This window comes from Pomacea canaliculata, linkage group LG7, assembly GCF_003073045.1.
Source record: "Pomacea canaliculata isolate SZHN2017 linkage group LG7, ASM307304v1, whole genome shotgun sequence".
In the NCBI taxonomy this organism is placed as follows: Eukaryota; Metazoa; Mollusca; class Gastropoda; order Architaenioglossa; family Ampullariidae; genus Pomacea; species Pomacea canaliculata.
The window spans coordinates 9,668,373-9,684,573 of record NC_037596.1 but is presented as its reverse complement, the minus strand read 5'-3'; the positions used below and the strand labels follow the sequence as shown (position 1 = coordinate 9,684,573).

The 16,201-nt window shown below is 34.8% G+C and overlaps 2 protein-coding genes across 2 annotated transcripts; both read right to left on the bottom strand.

The window, feature by feature from the left end:
* Nucleotides 1-3,234: 3,234 nt before the first annotated feature.
* Nucleotides 3,235-7,756, bottom strand: LOC112568232. Its single transcript, XM_025245429.1, has 5 exons — nt 7,718-7,756; nt 7,008-7,079; nt 6,253-6,597; nt 4,216-4,340; nt 3,235-3,934 (listed from the first exon to the last, which is right to left on the bottom strand). Exons 2-5 carry the CDS (start codon nt 7,075-7,077, stop codon nt 3,761-3,763), a joined length of 714 nt encoding a protein of 237 aa, XP_025101214.1. The 5' UTR covers nt 7,078-7,079; nt 7,718-7,756; the 3' UTR covers nt 3,235-3,760.
* A 2,712-nt stretch (nt 7,757-10,468) lies between these two features.
* Nucleotides 10,469-15,043, bottom strand: LOC112568234. The gene is made up of 5 exons (XM_025245433.1): nt 14,839-15,043; nt 14,133-14,204; nt 13,363-13,710; nt 12,491-12,615; nt 10,469-11,357 (listed from the first exon to the last, which is right to left on the bottom strand). Exons 2-5 carry the CDS (start codon nt 14,200-14,202, stop codon nt 11,181-11,183), a joined length of 720 nt encoding a protein of 239 aa, XP_025101218.1. The 5' UTR covers nt 14,203-14,204; nt 14,839-15,043; the 3' UTR covers nt 10,469-11,180.
* Between the last annotated feature and the right edge of the window lie 1,158 nt (nt 15,044-16,201).

The window sequence follows — 16,201 nt, the reverse complement described above, 5'->3', positions numbered from 1 at the left end:
TTGTATTCTATACATTTATTATATCATTATTATGATATATGTATTATTAAATTTTATATATCATCTCCATCGTTACAATTATTATCATCACTTTTGTTATCATTATCATCTGTTTTCATTTGTTTTTATTTTATGCGTAATTCTTTTTAGTGTGTTTAGCCTTAACCTTACCTGAGCAGTCTTTCAGTAATACAACCAAAATGAGGCTGGAAATTACAAACATCATGTTGATAAGTATCCGTGGGAGGTTGTTTACTCCGAGATCCTGTACCTAGTCGATAAACACAATATTCTGAAAACCGATAATTGTGGAATAACTTCCGATAGTAAAACGTTCACAGTAAACTTACTTAAACGATATTGATATTTGAATACAGACATTATAGTATTGCAAGGGAGAGACAAAGACTTTTTGAAATATTTTTTGGGGGGGGGACTTGCAAGTCGATCAAAGTGTTTTTTTTAAAGATTGATGATAATGGTCAAAGATTTTTCCTAAAATATTTTCCCAAACAATATTTCACTTTTTAATGTTATTCATCTACTACTAAACTTTTCCTGAAAACCCAATGAATGCGTTTCATCAAGAATTCTATACTGAAAATCGTAACATTATAAATCAAGCCATCTAGACAAGTCGTTGAAAACATTAATATTTATACGCAATAACATCGTCTATATTGTTTTTTCGTTTCCTTGTTGATATTTTGTCATCGTAGACGTTCTTACATAATTGTTGTTCTAAGTAGGTTGTACAATATTTTGTAAAACATATGAGACTGAGCTTGACATCTTACCAGCGCTGTGTAGTCGTGAAGGAGAGTGCGATGCAGAAGCAGTTTGCAGGGGCAGGTAACCAGCAATGGTCGGCGGCTGTGTTTACAGGGGAAGAAGGGGAGGTAACAAGTCTGTCCAACAAGAGGACGTGCAGATGTTGCTCTGAAGAGTAAAAGGCAGTAAAATTTGTTGCTTCAAATTGATTCGTTGGTTTACAGCGGAGATCGACACGTCCGCGACTGCCTCCCTTCATTTTAGTTTTACTGTTCAACTGGCTGGGTGACGTCAGAAGACGAAGTCATCATGTCAAAAGGATATAGTCAGCGTTTAGGGAAAAGTCAATAGAAGTTTAGGAAAGGATTGTGCTTTAGTTACTACTTTAAATGTAACGGCCAAATTAGCCAAAAGACGGAAAATAAAATCTGTTTTTGTACATGCGACATACATTATCCTGCAAAACTATTTTATTTTAACACTTTCATTTTTGTTTAACGCTTTTAACAGTGATAAATACAATGATTCATTTGGAAGAAGCTGTCCAATATTATTATAAAATTCCTTAGAAAATATCTGCTGTAGGGAATATCAACTTATTAGAAAGAACACATAGGGGTTTGTGAGTGTTTGTGTGTTTGTTGAGGGAGGAGGATAGACTGTGTGTTCTAGTCCTTTTGTCCTGGTAGATATCATCTATTCAATCTGCTTACTAGTGCGATGTTTTGATTTCTGTATATGTGTGTTCTTTTTTGTCTCTCTTACGAAAAACATTCTGGATGAGAAAAAGAGGAAGGACTGTATAATGTCACCCTAATGTCCAAGCTTACCTAAATATTTTAGTCTATGCACTAGTACCAGTTTTTTTTTTTAATCTTACTGTGCTTGCTTCATAAAGTAAAATAGTTTTAGTGGAGTAAATTAAGCCTTTCAGTCTGTCGAAACGTAAAAGATTAATGAAACAAACAAATGAAACAATATGTTGTGACATTTATTGCAGGAGAAATAATTGAGTTTCTGAAGACAAGAATATTTAGAGACCAACGAAGCTCACAAACATCTTACAAGAGGATAAACAGTGACATGGACCGGAATGTGTTTACTGTTTGGTCATATATGTTTATGGGTGCTTCTCTCTATCTCATCCGCCCTCGTACTGTCAGTGTGTTTGTCAGTGCCGGTCTTTAACTCGCTGTTGCTGCCTGTCATTGATGTTGTCGACAAAATAGAAGTTAAGCGATGATAAAATGTTATCGCTAAAGACGTCAGCAGATGCCAACGGGAGAGATCTCAGATGGCATAAGAGATTTCACGCGATTTGAAGATGAATAGGAGACCTATTATTTGATGATTTTGTGAAGATGTCAGTAAACGAGAGATTTTGTGCTTTTCTGGATGTCGTGTACTGGACATGTAGAACACAGACGACACAGAGACATCAGAATATCTGTATACCTGGGTCTACTGGTCCACCATTTTTTTAAATTAAAGTTTATGATTACAATATCACAAATCTTTTAAAAGACAACTTTATATAAGTCAGCTGATTTTTTGGTTTCCTTTTACACCTCAACATCTCTCTCTGTCTCCTTGTCTCTGTCTTCACCGTTAGACTAGCATGAAGACCCACTTATACATTGTTACTAAATTTGACAGTAGGTGTATCAACGTTTATACATAGGCACAAACATTTCTACACAGGATTACAGTCCATCAAAGAGCCCAGGGTGTATTGTGTGTTAAACTCTATTTAAAACAAACATATGTTGTAAAAATGAATGTTCTCTTCCTGATTAATTTATCATTGAATATAATTAGAGCAAGCTGTCCAATCATAATTCTAAATAAGACAGATTTCATAAAAAAAAATAAGTCACTTTCATCGAAGTTTACCTGTATGTCTTTTAATTTTTACCTCTTTTAACTCTGAGAGTTTGACTGCACACTGCTTTCTGTAATGATTACATTCTAAGGCAGTTATTCATAGGATTGTCTCCCTTGGTCTGTCACATCTATTTTTTTTTCTGTGCAACTTGTGTACACTGGTATAACATCTTTAATAACTTTTGAAATGTATTAAAACAATTAGTAGTATCAGTAAACAAGATAAGATTGATTCTGTGTTGTTGTTGGTGTTGTTGTTGTTGTTGTTATAATGATGATGATGATGATGAATGAGATTTTTCTGAGCTTTATACAGGTAAAATACTACAGAGTGAACAGCCTCACAACGAGGGTAGAACACCAACTACAAACATTTAGATGCAAAGTTTATTACCAACACGAAGGATCACTTTATAAAGGTTTAAAACAATAAAACTGTCAAAATATAAGACGTTTTAAAATTGTCTATACAAGTGAAATAAAAAAGTAATGCCACTTTATTTTCTTAATTTACTTAAGAGCAAACGTTTCATACTGTTGAATATTAAAAAAAATTAATATTTTTAGAGATACATAAACACAAGAGTAAGTGCACCCGAGCTGAAAAAGCTTCTCACATTAAATATAAACAATAAAAGAATAAAATCAATGGTGTGAAACAGATAATACAAAATTATAAATATTTTAGAGATACAAACTACTTAAGTCAGAAAAGCAATAATAAAACATTCAGTATCAATACACAATAACATCGTCTCATATTCTTGTTCATTTTCATCCTATATGTTCTTACTATATGTTCTTAGTTGTGTCCTGTAAGTATAATCAGTATACCACTCAGTGTGGAATGATGGTGTGTGTACGACTTTATTTTAAATACAAATATATCTATATATACTGGCGAGTGATTTTAATCGGTTTAGTTAGTGACTATATTTTAAGAATTTCTGACCAGTATTTTCTACATCTATAAGAAGACTCGTTTCTTAGACTACCTACACTTCAGAAACTTCCAATGTTGTTACATTTTTGTTGTCATTACAGTATACTACTACTTAAACCAGTTTGACATTTTTACAATGGTATTTGAAAGGTTTGTTCATCATTAGTCTTGGAAATTAGCGATGGCGTGTAGGTCGTCAGGGAGAAAAATTCCTTCCACTTGTTTAATGTGCTCTTTACGAGGCAAGTTATGGCCATAGCACGTGCCCGTGGCGGGCCCCTCCGTCTGTTCCGTCCTCATGAAAGACGTGTCCGTGATCGTCTGTACTGTCCCATCCTAGAAAAAAATATTTTGCACATATGCTGTAAGGTAACAATATGAAAAGTGCATATTACTTGAATGTAACAACGGTAAATATAATTTTTAACAAAATTATTAAAATAATATTAAATTATTTATGTAGCATTTTTTGTTGTTCCACAAGAAAAATCCAGCATTTGAGAATGGCAAAACAGTGCATGCAAAAACTTCTAAAACAAATATATTCTGCTATACTATCTTTTCATTGATTACATGAAACAAACTTTCATTAGCTTAAAAAAATTAAAGCACCATACCTGCAATGTCAGAATAAATTTGCATTTGTAGTCTCGGCTTAGTATGTAAATCTTTAAAATAGTGCAGACTGCTGACATGGAATGGTCTGGTTCCTGAGTTAAACTGCAGGTGAAGGATTGAACATCTGGAAATCAATTGAATTAGAATCACTTCTTCTATCTTAAAAATCGACGCGTGAGAAATAAAGGTCCTGGCAAGGTAGAAAAGGTAGTTCTTTTTGACTGACTGTCCCTTCTGCTGATTTTTCAAAAGGTGGTTATATTTTTCAACAAACACATGCATTACATAAAAGGTTAGATAAAACAGAGTTATCGGGCTTTCACCTTTTCTGTCATCGCTTTCTTAGTTTCTTGTTTTTGTTAGCTTGTTTACTTGAAAACCTAATAACTTTATATTGACATGAGATACAGACCTGAAATTTTTTGAGAGTTTTTTTTAATACAACTCTAAACATTTTCATAAAGTGTTTTTAAGATATATTTAGTAGTTTAGTAGTTACACTGTTTTAAATCAAAATTTCTTAAATTTTAGCAATCAGTTTTACCACAAAAATCATTAAAAATAATTAATGGGATTTCACAAATTTCCCCCTCAAAAGATTGTAGATCTTCCTTTTAAGTAACAATTTTCAAAAAAAGTTGACCTTACTCACAAAATTGATGAAGTTATAAACATTTTAAAATGTTTCTTTTGGTGCCACTTTGGATCGCTTCCATGGCAACCGATAGTGTGAAAAGTGCAGTAAAACGTTTTTGAACTATCATGCAAGGGCAAAATAGTTTAGTTTATTCCTTGTTACTCCTCAAGGAGCAGAGGGCCGCAACAACACCTCACCAGCGGACCCGGTATAAGGCAGCCACCCTCAGTTGGGCCCATGTGGTCCCGATGTCCTTTGCCTCGCTCTCTACTGTTCTTTTCCAAGTCCACTTCGGTCTCCCAACTCTCCTCTTACCCTGAGGGTTCCAGTCAAGTGCCTGCCTGGCAATGGTGTCAGCTAGCTTACGCAGGGTGTGTCCTATCCACCCCCATTTCCGAGTTTTAATGTCTTGGCTAGTGGCATTCTGGTTGGTTCTTTTCCACAGGCTGCTGTTGGAAAGCTTTTCGGGCCATCTTATTCCCAGAATATGGTGTAGCCATCGGTTGGCAAAAGTCTGGAGCTTGCTTTTAATTATGTTTGTCACTCTCCAGGTTTCACAACCATACAGTAGGACTACCTTCGCATTGGTGTTGTAGATGCGAGTCCTACTGCGAAGGATAATGCTCGAGTGTTCCAGATGGGGCGTAGGCTGTTGAAAGCATGGATGGCCTGGTTGTTGGGGCTTTTGATGTCATCGTCCGCTCCACCATCCGTGTTTACAATGCTCCCCAGATACTGTTTCCAGGATGGTGTCTCCTTGAAGCTGGATTGTGAGTTTATGCTTGTTGTTGATTCAAATCACTTCGGTTTTCTCTCTGTTGACCTTTAAGCCAGTCTTCTCTGCTTACTCAGTTTGGTGTGTGCATGTTGTTGCCGATTAGATGGGATACTAATGTCATCTGCAGAGTCCAGATCCTATAGCTGTTTGGTGAAGGTCTACTGAATACTGGTGCTGTTATCTTAGGATGTCTTGCGCATAATCCAGTCTATGACCATCAGGAAGATTGTTTTCAACTCATTCTTACTCCGGTCTTCATTAGAAAAGGTTTAGTGAGTTTACCGTTGTGGATAACTTGGCAGGACGAGTCTTCGTTCAACCCCTGAATATTGTTTATGAGCCAAGGTGGAATGCCATAGTGGATCATCAGCCTCCGGATGTCTACACTGTCGAATGCCTTCTCTATGTCCACAAAAGTTATATAGAGGGAGAACTGTCACTCAAAAGACGGTTTAATGATAAGGATGGTGGTAATGTAGTCAGTGCATGACCTATCCTGGAGAAACCCTGCTTCTTCTAGGGCAAAACAGGTGATATTAAATGAAATAAAATCAGTTGCAGTCTGTAAAACGTATTTTTTTATTGTCCTTAAAACTAATGAGCAATAACGTCTTTACTTACTTGATATTAAGTCACAGGCGTAGTCCATCATCAGTGAACGCTCTGTGAAAACCATACACCCGATGCTCAAGAAGGCAGACATATCTTGTGAGAAGATTTTCGCCACGCTGGAGGTCGCGGTTTTTTTGAAAGCTTTGACATTGTTCAGGTATTTCTTGCAGCCCTTACGTTCCATAGTACACTCCGCAACTTTGGCGACTATTACAATGTGTTCATCATTAGGATACTTTTTTCTGACATACCATAACACACGATGACCAGGCGGAATGTCTACACATTTAAAAGTGTTTGTAGTTGCATTCATTCCCATAGGCGATTGAGGACTGCATCCTTCGATTTTATGGCCTGTAAATGTGACACTTTATTTACAAAAAAGCTTTCTTTTTAAAACACAAAAGTCTTCTACTACAACTATATAAACGATTTAAAATAATTTGTTGAATTCCCAACGTTCAATCCCTTTTCGGCTGCTTTTTGGAGTCAGCCAACGCCTCACCACCTCCCCCTTGAATCTTTAAACTATCTCTTCAGTATTTTTTTTCTTCTCCTTTACCAAACTCTTTTTAACAATCATGAATGTATTTACGATCACTTATTATTTCTACACTAATTAATTTACACATGTAAGACAGATGTATATCATCAACATGCTCAGGAGTATAATCATCCCTATTATTATGACTTCCATCTTATACAATATGCATTTATTACCGTTATGCTTACTATCTGTTCAGTGTAGGTAGCACCAGTCTTACCTGAGCAGTCCTTCAGGATTACAAGCAGAAAAAGGCTGGTAATTACAAACATCGTTATGTTGATAGACATTCCTGTTAAATGTCAAACAGAGAGATTGTTGAGCCCGAGATAGTCACCGGATTCAATATTCTGTAAACTGAGATAATTTTAAAACAGCTAATTATCCATATAAGAAATGGATTATTTAAAGATAATAATGTACATGAACCTGATGGAAAATTTATTAAACATGTGTTGAATAATAGTTTTTTTTTGTAGGAGATATTACTAACCCTGCTTTTCGAACAAAAGAAGTTATTAAGCTACTAACTAACGAAGAAAATCTTAACGGAGTGTCAAAATTATTTATTTTTTTCATAGCTCTCTGTTTTAAAATACACTTCATTTTCTTGTTGATCAACCAGTTGTTAACTTCATTAAATACTATTCTTGACTGTCTACTTTTATCAGAAACAATTTTATATAAGATAAATAGCGATAAAGAAAACTATATATTTATTTATACTGCATGCATGAAAATTTTTCCTCTATGATTATTCTACAATGTTTTAGAAACTGTGACAATACTTGTACTTACTAACAACACTAACAGTGAAAAGAAACGGGAAAAAAACATCTTCTGCCCTCAATAAACAGATTCGTCTGTTGATGTAAAAACGTACTGCCGTTTAACCATTTACCCAGACAGAAACTTTACATAGGTACTTACCAGTGGCATTCCCTTGATCAAATATGAAGACAGTTGAAGTGTTAGTTTGCGTCTGATAAGGTTACTGAGGAGTCGACGCAAAGCGAATGACGGGATTGTTATCAGATCGTCAGCGTCGATGCTCGTAAATATTCTGGTTTTTTACTTTCAAATGAACATGACAAGGATTACAGTGGTACCTCGACATACGAGTGCCCTGACATACGAGTGTTTTGAGATACGAGCCGCCGAGCGAGCGAAATTTTGCTTTGAGATAAGAGCAAGATTTGAGATACGAGGAATCGCACACTACACCGCTGCACACGACCCCAACATGCGGGGTGGATGTTGGGGTCGTGTGCAGCGTCTAACATTCTCCCACCTCAGACTAGACCTCAGTCTGTGTGCTTGTTTCCCTCGTGTTCGAAGCATTTTTGATAAGTTGGGTTCGCGTTTTTTGCTTTTTGTACATTTACAAAACATTATCCATTTATTTTTGTAACCCTGGGTCCGAAGAAGAAGATGATGTCTATTGAATTAAAGCGCGAAATCGTATAAAAACATGAGCAAGGTGTGCGAGTAATTGACTTGGCGAGGATGTACGGGCGTAGCACATCAATGATATGTTCTGAGCTTAAACAGGAGTTGATAAAGGGTACAACGCCAGCTATGGGCGTTACAATAATTTCTAAGCTCCGGACTTCTCTCCATCAAAAGATGGAGAAACTATTGATTGTGTGGGTGACAGAGAAGCAGCTTCAAGGAGGAACCTTAACACAAAGCATCATGCGTGAGAAGGCACGAGCGATTTACGGTGATTTGCTGAAGCAGATCCCACACACTTCCACAAACGAAGAATTTAATGTTTTTATAGAATATGTATTTGTTATTCATAAATAAATGTTTCTTCTTGTAAATACACTTTTTCTTATTCAAAAACACTTAGCAAAAACAACTGAGGTGGTATTTTGGGAGCTGGAACGGATTAATGGCATTTCAATTAATTTCAATGGGGAAAATTGCTTTGAGATACGAGCAATTTGACATACGAGCAAGGTTACGGAACGAATTAAACTCGTATGTCGAGGTACCACTGTATTTTGTTTTAATCATACATCGTCTTTAGTGTCTAAAAGAGACATAAAAAAAATTAAATTGTTTCCTATTTTTATATACTGTTTTAGGTTTTCAACACTGGTGGTTAAACACCTGAGCCTTAAATAACTAAGAACCTGAAATTTTTTTCTTTGTATTATTATTATTGTTGTTGTTGATCTGAAGCCTTGGCGGCTTGAAGTGTGTGAGATATTTCATCAGCTGGTGTAATAAAGAAGATACTGGATTGAGGTTAGAAGTCCCTACGGGCCATAACTTGAATATTCTAAATATGATTATCTCCCCTCCCTTATCACCCATTCATCCACGAAACGTTATGCAATTTTCATTTCTAAAGTCGATATTTACACACTAGAGTTTATACACTTAAAAACGCATTTCAAGACATTTTGCATTTAAATGTCAAAATGATTTTATACATACATTAGTATATTTTATTATTTTGTAGTTGGTGTTTGATTAAAAATGACTAGACTATAAAGCAAACAGTTGTTCAGTGTATTTATTTTAGCACATTTAAGAAACGTACAGACCTATCAATGACCTAAATTTGTGTGTGAATTCTTACTTACTTATAGAATTATTTATCAATAAAGAATTCTTAAAATAATAGACTTATATTTCGTTTATTATATACTGCGTAAGTAGATAGGGGCAGATTGATATTGTTTCCTCTCACCAAAGCATTAACCATTCAGGATTTGTCAGCAGAGTATTCTGGTTCCTCTATAAAAATGATGTAGTGTGATAAAAGTAACAAATAAACTTGTCTTCTATTTGTGACAATTTACAGATGAATATGTTTTGGAGGGAAGAAGTAACAAACATCAATATGATTCAATGCAATGTGTACAAAGCCAAAGTACCAGGGGCAGAATATCAGTATACTTGGGTCTACTGGTCTGCCATTTTTTGAAATGAAAGTTTATGATTATACTATAACAAGTATTTTAAAAGACAACTTTATTTAAGTCAGCCGATTTTTTTTTTTTGTTGTTTCTTTTTACACCTAAGCCTCTCTCTCTCTCTGTCTCCGTCTTCACCGTTAGACTAGCATGAAGACCAACTTATACATTGTTACTAAATTTGTGACTGTAGATGTATCATCGTTTATACATAGGCATAAACATTTCTAAACAGGAATAGAGTCCGTCAAATAGCCCAGGGTGTATTGTGTCTTAAACTCTATTTAAAACAAACATATGTTGTAAAAATGAATGTTCTCTTCCTGATTAATTTATCATTGAATATAACTAGAGCAAGCTGTCCGATCATAATTCTAAATAAGACGGACTACGTATACAAAAAAAATAAGTCACATTCATCAAAGTTTACTTGTATGTCTTTTAATTTTTACCTCTTTTAACTCTGACAGTTTTCCTACACACTGCTTTCTGTAACGATTACATTCTACGGCAGATGTTCATTGGATTGTCTCCCTTGGTCTGTCACATCCATTTTATTTCTGTGCCACTTGTGTACACTGCTATAACACCTTTACTAACTTTTATTAAATATACTAAATGTATTAAATGATGATGATGATGATGATGATGATGATATATTTATGAGGTTTGTACAGTTAAAAATATTTCAGAGTGAACAGCCTCACAACAAGGGCAGAACACCAACTACAAAAATTTAGATGCAAAGTTTATTACCAACACCCAGGATCACTTTATAACGGTTTAAAACAATAAAACTGTCAGACGTTTTAAAATTGTCTATGAAAGGGAAACAAAAAAGTAATGCCACTTTATTTTCTTAATTTATTTAAGCGCAAACGTTTCATACTGTTGAAAATTAACAAGAAATTGTAATATTGTTAGCGATACATATACACAAGAGTAAGTGCACCCGAGCTGAAAAAGCTTCTCACATTAAATATAAACAATAAAAGAATAAAATCAATGGTGTGAAACAGATAATACGAAATAATAAATATTTTAGAGATACACACTACTTAAGTCAGAAAAGCAATAATAAAACATTCAGTATCAATACACAATAACATCGTCTCATATTCTTGTTCATTTTTATCCTATATGTTTTAATGTATGTTCTTAGTTGTGTCCTGTAAGTGTAATCAGTGTATCACTCAGTGTGGAATGATGGTGTGTGTACGACCTTATTTTATATACAAATATATCTATATATATATATACTGGCGAGTGATTTTAATCGGTTTAGTTAGTGACTATATTTTAAGAATTTCTTACCTGTATTTTCTACATCTATAAGAAGACTTTTCTTAGATTACCTACACTTCTGAAACTGTCAATGTTGTTACATTTTTCTTGTACATTACAGTATACTACTACTTAAACCAGTTTGACTTTTTTACAATGGTATTTGAAAGGTTTGATCATCAGTACTCTTGGAAATTAGCGATGGCGTGTAGGTCGTCAGGGAGAAAAATTCCTTCCACTTGTTTAATGTGCTCTTTACGAGGCAAGTTATGGCTATAGCACGTGCCCGTGGCGGGCCCCTCCGTCTGTTCCGTCCTCATGAAAGACGTGTCCGTGATCGTCTGTACTGTCCCATCCTAGAAAAGAAAAATGTTTTGCACATTTGCTGTAATGTAACAACATAAAAAGTGCATATTACTTGAATGTAACAACGGAAAATATAATTTTAAAAATAATATTAAAATACAGTGGTACCTCGACATACGAGTTTAATTTGTTCCGTAACCTTGCTCGTATGTCAAATTGCTCGTATCTCAAAGCAATTTTCCCCATTGAGATTAATTGAAATGCCATTAATCCGTTCCAGCTCCCAAAACACCACCTCAGTTGTTTTTGTTAAGTGTTTTTGAATAAGAAAAAGTGTATTTACAAGAAGAAACATTTATTTATGAATAACAAATACATATTCTATAAAAACATATTAAATTCTTCGTTTGTGGAAGTGTGTGGGATCTGCTTCAGCAAATCACCGTAAATCGCTCGTGCCTTCTCACACATGATGCTTTGTGTTAAGGTTCCTCTTTGAAGCTGTCACAGTCACAGTCAATAGTTTCTCCATCTTTTCATGGAGAGAAGTCCGGCGCTTAGAAATTATTGTAACGCCCCTAGCTGGCGTTGTACCCTTCATCAACTCCTGTTTAAGCTCAGAACATATCATTGATGTGCTACACCCGTACATCCTCGCCAAGTCAATTACTCGCACACCTTGCTCATGTTTTTTTCTACGATTTCGCGCTTTAATTCAATAGACATCATCTTCTTCTTCGGACCCATGGTTATAAAAATAAATGTGACAAAGTTTTGTAAATGTACAAAAAGCAAAAAAACGCGAACCCAACTTATCAAAAATGCTTCGAAAACGAGGGAAACAAGCACACAGACTGAGGTCTAGTCTGAGGTGGGAGAAACTGTTAGACGCTGCACACGACCCCAACATCCGCCTCGCATGTTGGGGTCGTGTGCAGCGGTGTAGTGTGCGATTCCTCGTATCTCAAATCTTGCTCTTATCTCGAAGCAAAATATCGCTCGCTCGGCGGCTCGTATCTCAAAACACTCGTATGTCAGGGCACTCGTATGTCGAGGTACCACTGTAATATGAAATTATTTATTTAGCATTTTTTTTGTTCCACAAGAATAATCCAACATTTTTGAATTTCATTGATTACATGAAACAAATTTTCATTACCTTCAAAAAATTAAAGCATCCTACCTGCAATGTCAGAATAAATTTGCATTTGTAGTCTCGGCTTAGTATGTAAATCTTAAAAATAGTGCAGACTGCTGACATGGAATGGTCTGGTTGTTGAGTTAAACTGCAGGTGAAGGATGGAACATCTGGAAATCAATTGAATTAGAATCACTTCTTCTTTATTAGAAATCAAAGCGTGAAAAATATAGGTCCTGGGAAATGTCGAAAAAATGGCAAGGTAGAAAAGTTAGTTCTTTTTGACTGACTGTCCCTTCTGCTGATTCTTTAAAAGGTGTTTATATTTTTCACCAAGCACATACATTACATAAAAGGCTTTCACCTTTTCTGTTATCGTTTTCTTAGTTTCTTGTTTTTGTTAACTTGTTTACTTGAAAACCTAATAAACTTATTTTGACATGAGATTTTTTTAATACAACTTTTCATAAAGTCTTTTTAAGACATATTGAGTAGTTTAGTTGTTACACTTCTTTAAATCAAAATTTCTTAAATTTTAGCAATCAGTTATACCACACAAAAAATCATTAAAAATAATTAATTGGATTTCACAAATTTCCCCCTCAAACGATTGTAGATCTTTCTTTTAGGTAACGATTTTCAAAAAAAATTTGACTTTACTCAAAATTGACGAAGTTATAAACTTTTAAAAATATTTCTTTTGGTGCCACTTTGGATCGCTTCCATGGCAACCGATAGTGTGAAAAGTGCAGTAAAACGTTTTTGAACTAACATTCAAGGACAAAATAGTTTAGTCCTTATTACTTCTCAAGGAGCAGAGGGCCGCGACAACACCTCACCACCTTACTCAGTTGCAGTCTGTAAAACGTATATTTTTATTGTCCTTAAAACTAATGAGCAATAACGTCTTTACTTACCACTTGATATTAAGTCACAGGGGTAGTCTGTCATCAGTGAACCCTCTGTGAAAACCTTACACCCGATGCTCAAGAAGACAGACATATCTTGTGAGAAGATTTGCGCCACGCTGGAGGTCGCGGTTTGTTTGAAAGCTTTGGCATTGCTCATGTATGTCTTGCAGCCCTTGCGTTCCATAGTACACTCCGCAACTTTGGCGACTATTACAAGGTGTTCATCATTAGGATCCTTTTTCGTGACATACCATAGCACACGATGACCAGGCGGAATGTCTACACATTCAAAAGTGTTTGTAGCTGCATTCACTCCCATAGGCGATTGAGGACTGCATCCTTCGATTTTATGGCCTGTAAATGTGACACTTTATTTACAAAAAAAGCTTTCTTTTTAAAACACAAAAGTCTTCTACTACAACTATATAAACGATTTAAAATAATTTGTTGAATTCCCAACGTTCAATCCCTTTTCGGCTGCTTTTTGGAGTCAGCCAACGCCTCACCACCTTCCCCTTGAATCTTTAAACTATCTCTTCAGTATTTTTTTTCTTCTCCTTTACCAAACTCTTTTTAACAATCATGAATGCATTTACGATCACTTACGTTATTATTTCTATACTAGTTGATTTGAATTGTTTTCTAAAAGAAGGATGTATATCATCAACATGATCACCATTATAATCATCACTATTATTATGACTTCCATGTTATACAATGTGCATTTATTATCATTATGCTTACTATCTGTTCAGTGTAGGTAGCACCAGTCTTACCTGAGCAGTCCTTCAGGATTACAAGCAGAAAAAGGCTGGTAATTACAAACATCGTTATGTTGATAGACATTCCTGTTTAAGGTCAAACAGAGAGATTGTTGAGCCCGAGATAGTCACCGGATTCAATATTCTGTAAACTGAGATAATTTTAGAACAGCTAATTATCCATATAAGAAATGGATTATTTAAAGATAATAATGTACCTGAACCTGATGGAAAATTTATTAAACATGTGTTGAATAATAGTTTTTTTTTTTTGTAGGAGATATTACTAACACAACTTTTCGAACAAAAGAAGTTATTAAGCTACTAACTAACGAAGAAAATCTTAACGGAGTGTCAAAATTATTTATTTTTTTCATAGCTCTCTGTTTTAAAATACACTTCATTTTCTTGTTGATCAACCAGTTGTTAACTTCATTAAATACTATTCTTGACTGTCTACTTTTATCAGCAACAATTTTATATAAGATAAATACCGATAAAGAAAACTATATATATATATACTTATACTGCATGCATAAAAAAATCTTGCTCTATGATTATTCGCAGCCACTGCATTCTACAATGTTTTAGAAACTGTGACAATAATTTTACTTCCTAACAACACTGACAGTGACAACAAACGAAAAGAAAAGCATGTTGATGTAGAAACGTACTGCCGTTTAACCATTTACCCAGACAGAAACTTTACAAAGGTACTTACCAGTGGCATTCCCTTGATCAAGTATGAAGACAGTTGAAGTGTTAGGCAGTTTGCGTCTGATAAGGTTACTGAGGAGTCGACGCAAAGCCAATGACGGAATTGTTGTTATCAGATTGTCGGCGCCGATACTCGTAAATATTCTGGTTTTTTACTTTCAAATGAACATGACAAGGATTATTTTGTTTTAATCATACATAGTGTTGAGGGTCTAAAAGAGACATAAAAAATTTTAATTGTTTCCTATTTTTATATACTGTTTTAGGTTTTCAACACTGGTGGTTAAACACCTGAGCCTTAAATAACTAAGAACCTGAAATTTTTTTCTTTGTATTATTATTATTATTGTTGTTGTTGATCTGAAGCCTTGGCGGCTTGAAGAGTGTGAGATATTTCATCAGCTGGTGTAATAAGATACTGAATTGAGGTTAGAAGTCCCTACGGGCCATAACTTGCATATTGTAAATATGATTATCTCCCCTCCCTTATCACCCATTCATCCACGAAACGTTATGCAAATAACTTAAACGACTTTTTAAAATGCGGTTTTCATTTCTCAAGTCAAAATTTACACACTAGAGTTTATACACTTAAAAATGCATTTCAAGACATTTTGCATTTAAATGTCAAAATGCTTTTATACATACATTAGTATATTTGATTGTTTTGTAGTTGGTGTTTGATTAAGAAAAGCAAACAGTTGCTCAGTGTATTTTTTTTATCACATTTAAGAAACGTACAGACCTATCAATGACCTACAGTTGTGTGTGAATTCTTATTTTCTTATAGAATTATTTATTAATAAAGAATTCTTAAAAGTAGACATATTTCGCTTATTATATATTGCGTATGTAGATAGGGGCAAATTGATATTGTGGTTTCCTCTCACGAAAGAATTACCCACTTAGGATTTGTACGCAGAGTATTCTGGTTCCTCTATTTAAAAAAAAGATGTAGTGTGATAAAAATAACAAATAAACTTGTCTTCTATTTGTGACAATTTGCAGATGAATATGTTTTGGAGGGAAGAAGTAACAAACATCAATATGATTCAAAGCAATGTGCACAAAGCCAAAGTACCAGGGGCAGACAATTTATTCCAATAAAAGCTAAAAAATGGTGATATTTCTTCTTTTTCTCTCTCTGTATGTATGTGCAACTGTATTTGTGTGAATATTAACTGCTGTATCAACACAAGCTCAAAAGGGACAAAGAAGTTTGAGGAGATATACACACCTGAGCACTAGCACTTTTTTCTCCTCTGTGCGTGTGTGCGCGCATGTGTTTGTGTGTGTGCTTGTGTGTGTGTGTGTCAATACGTGTTAAGGCTGAATTTTCTGGGAAAATCTCGTTTCCTTAAACTCTT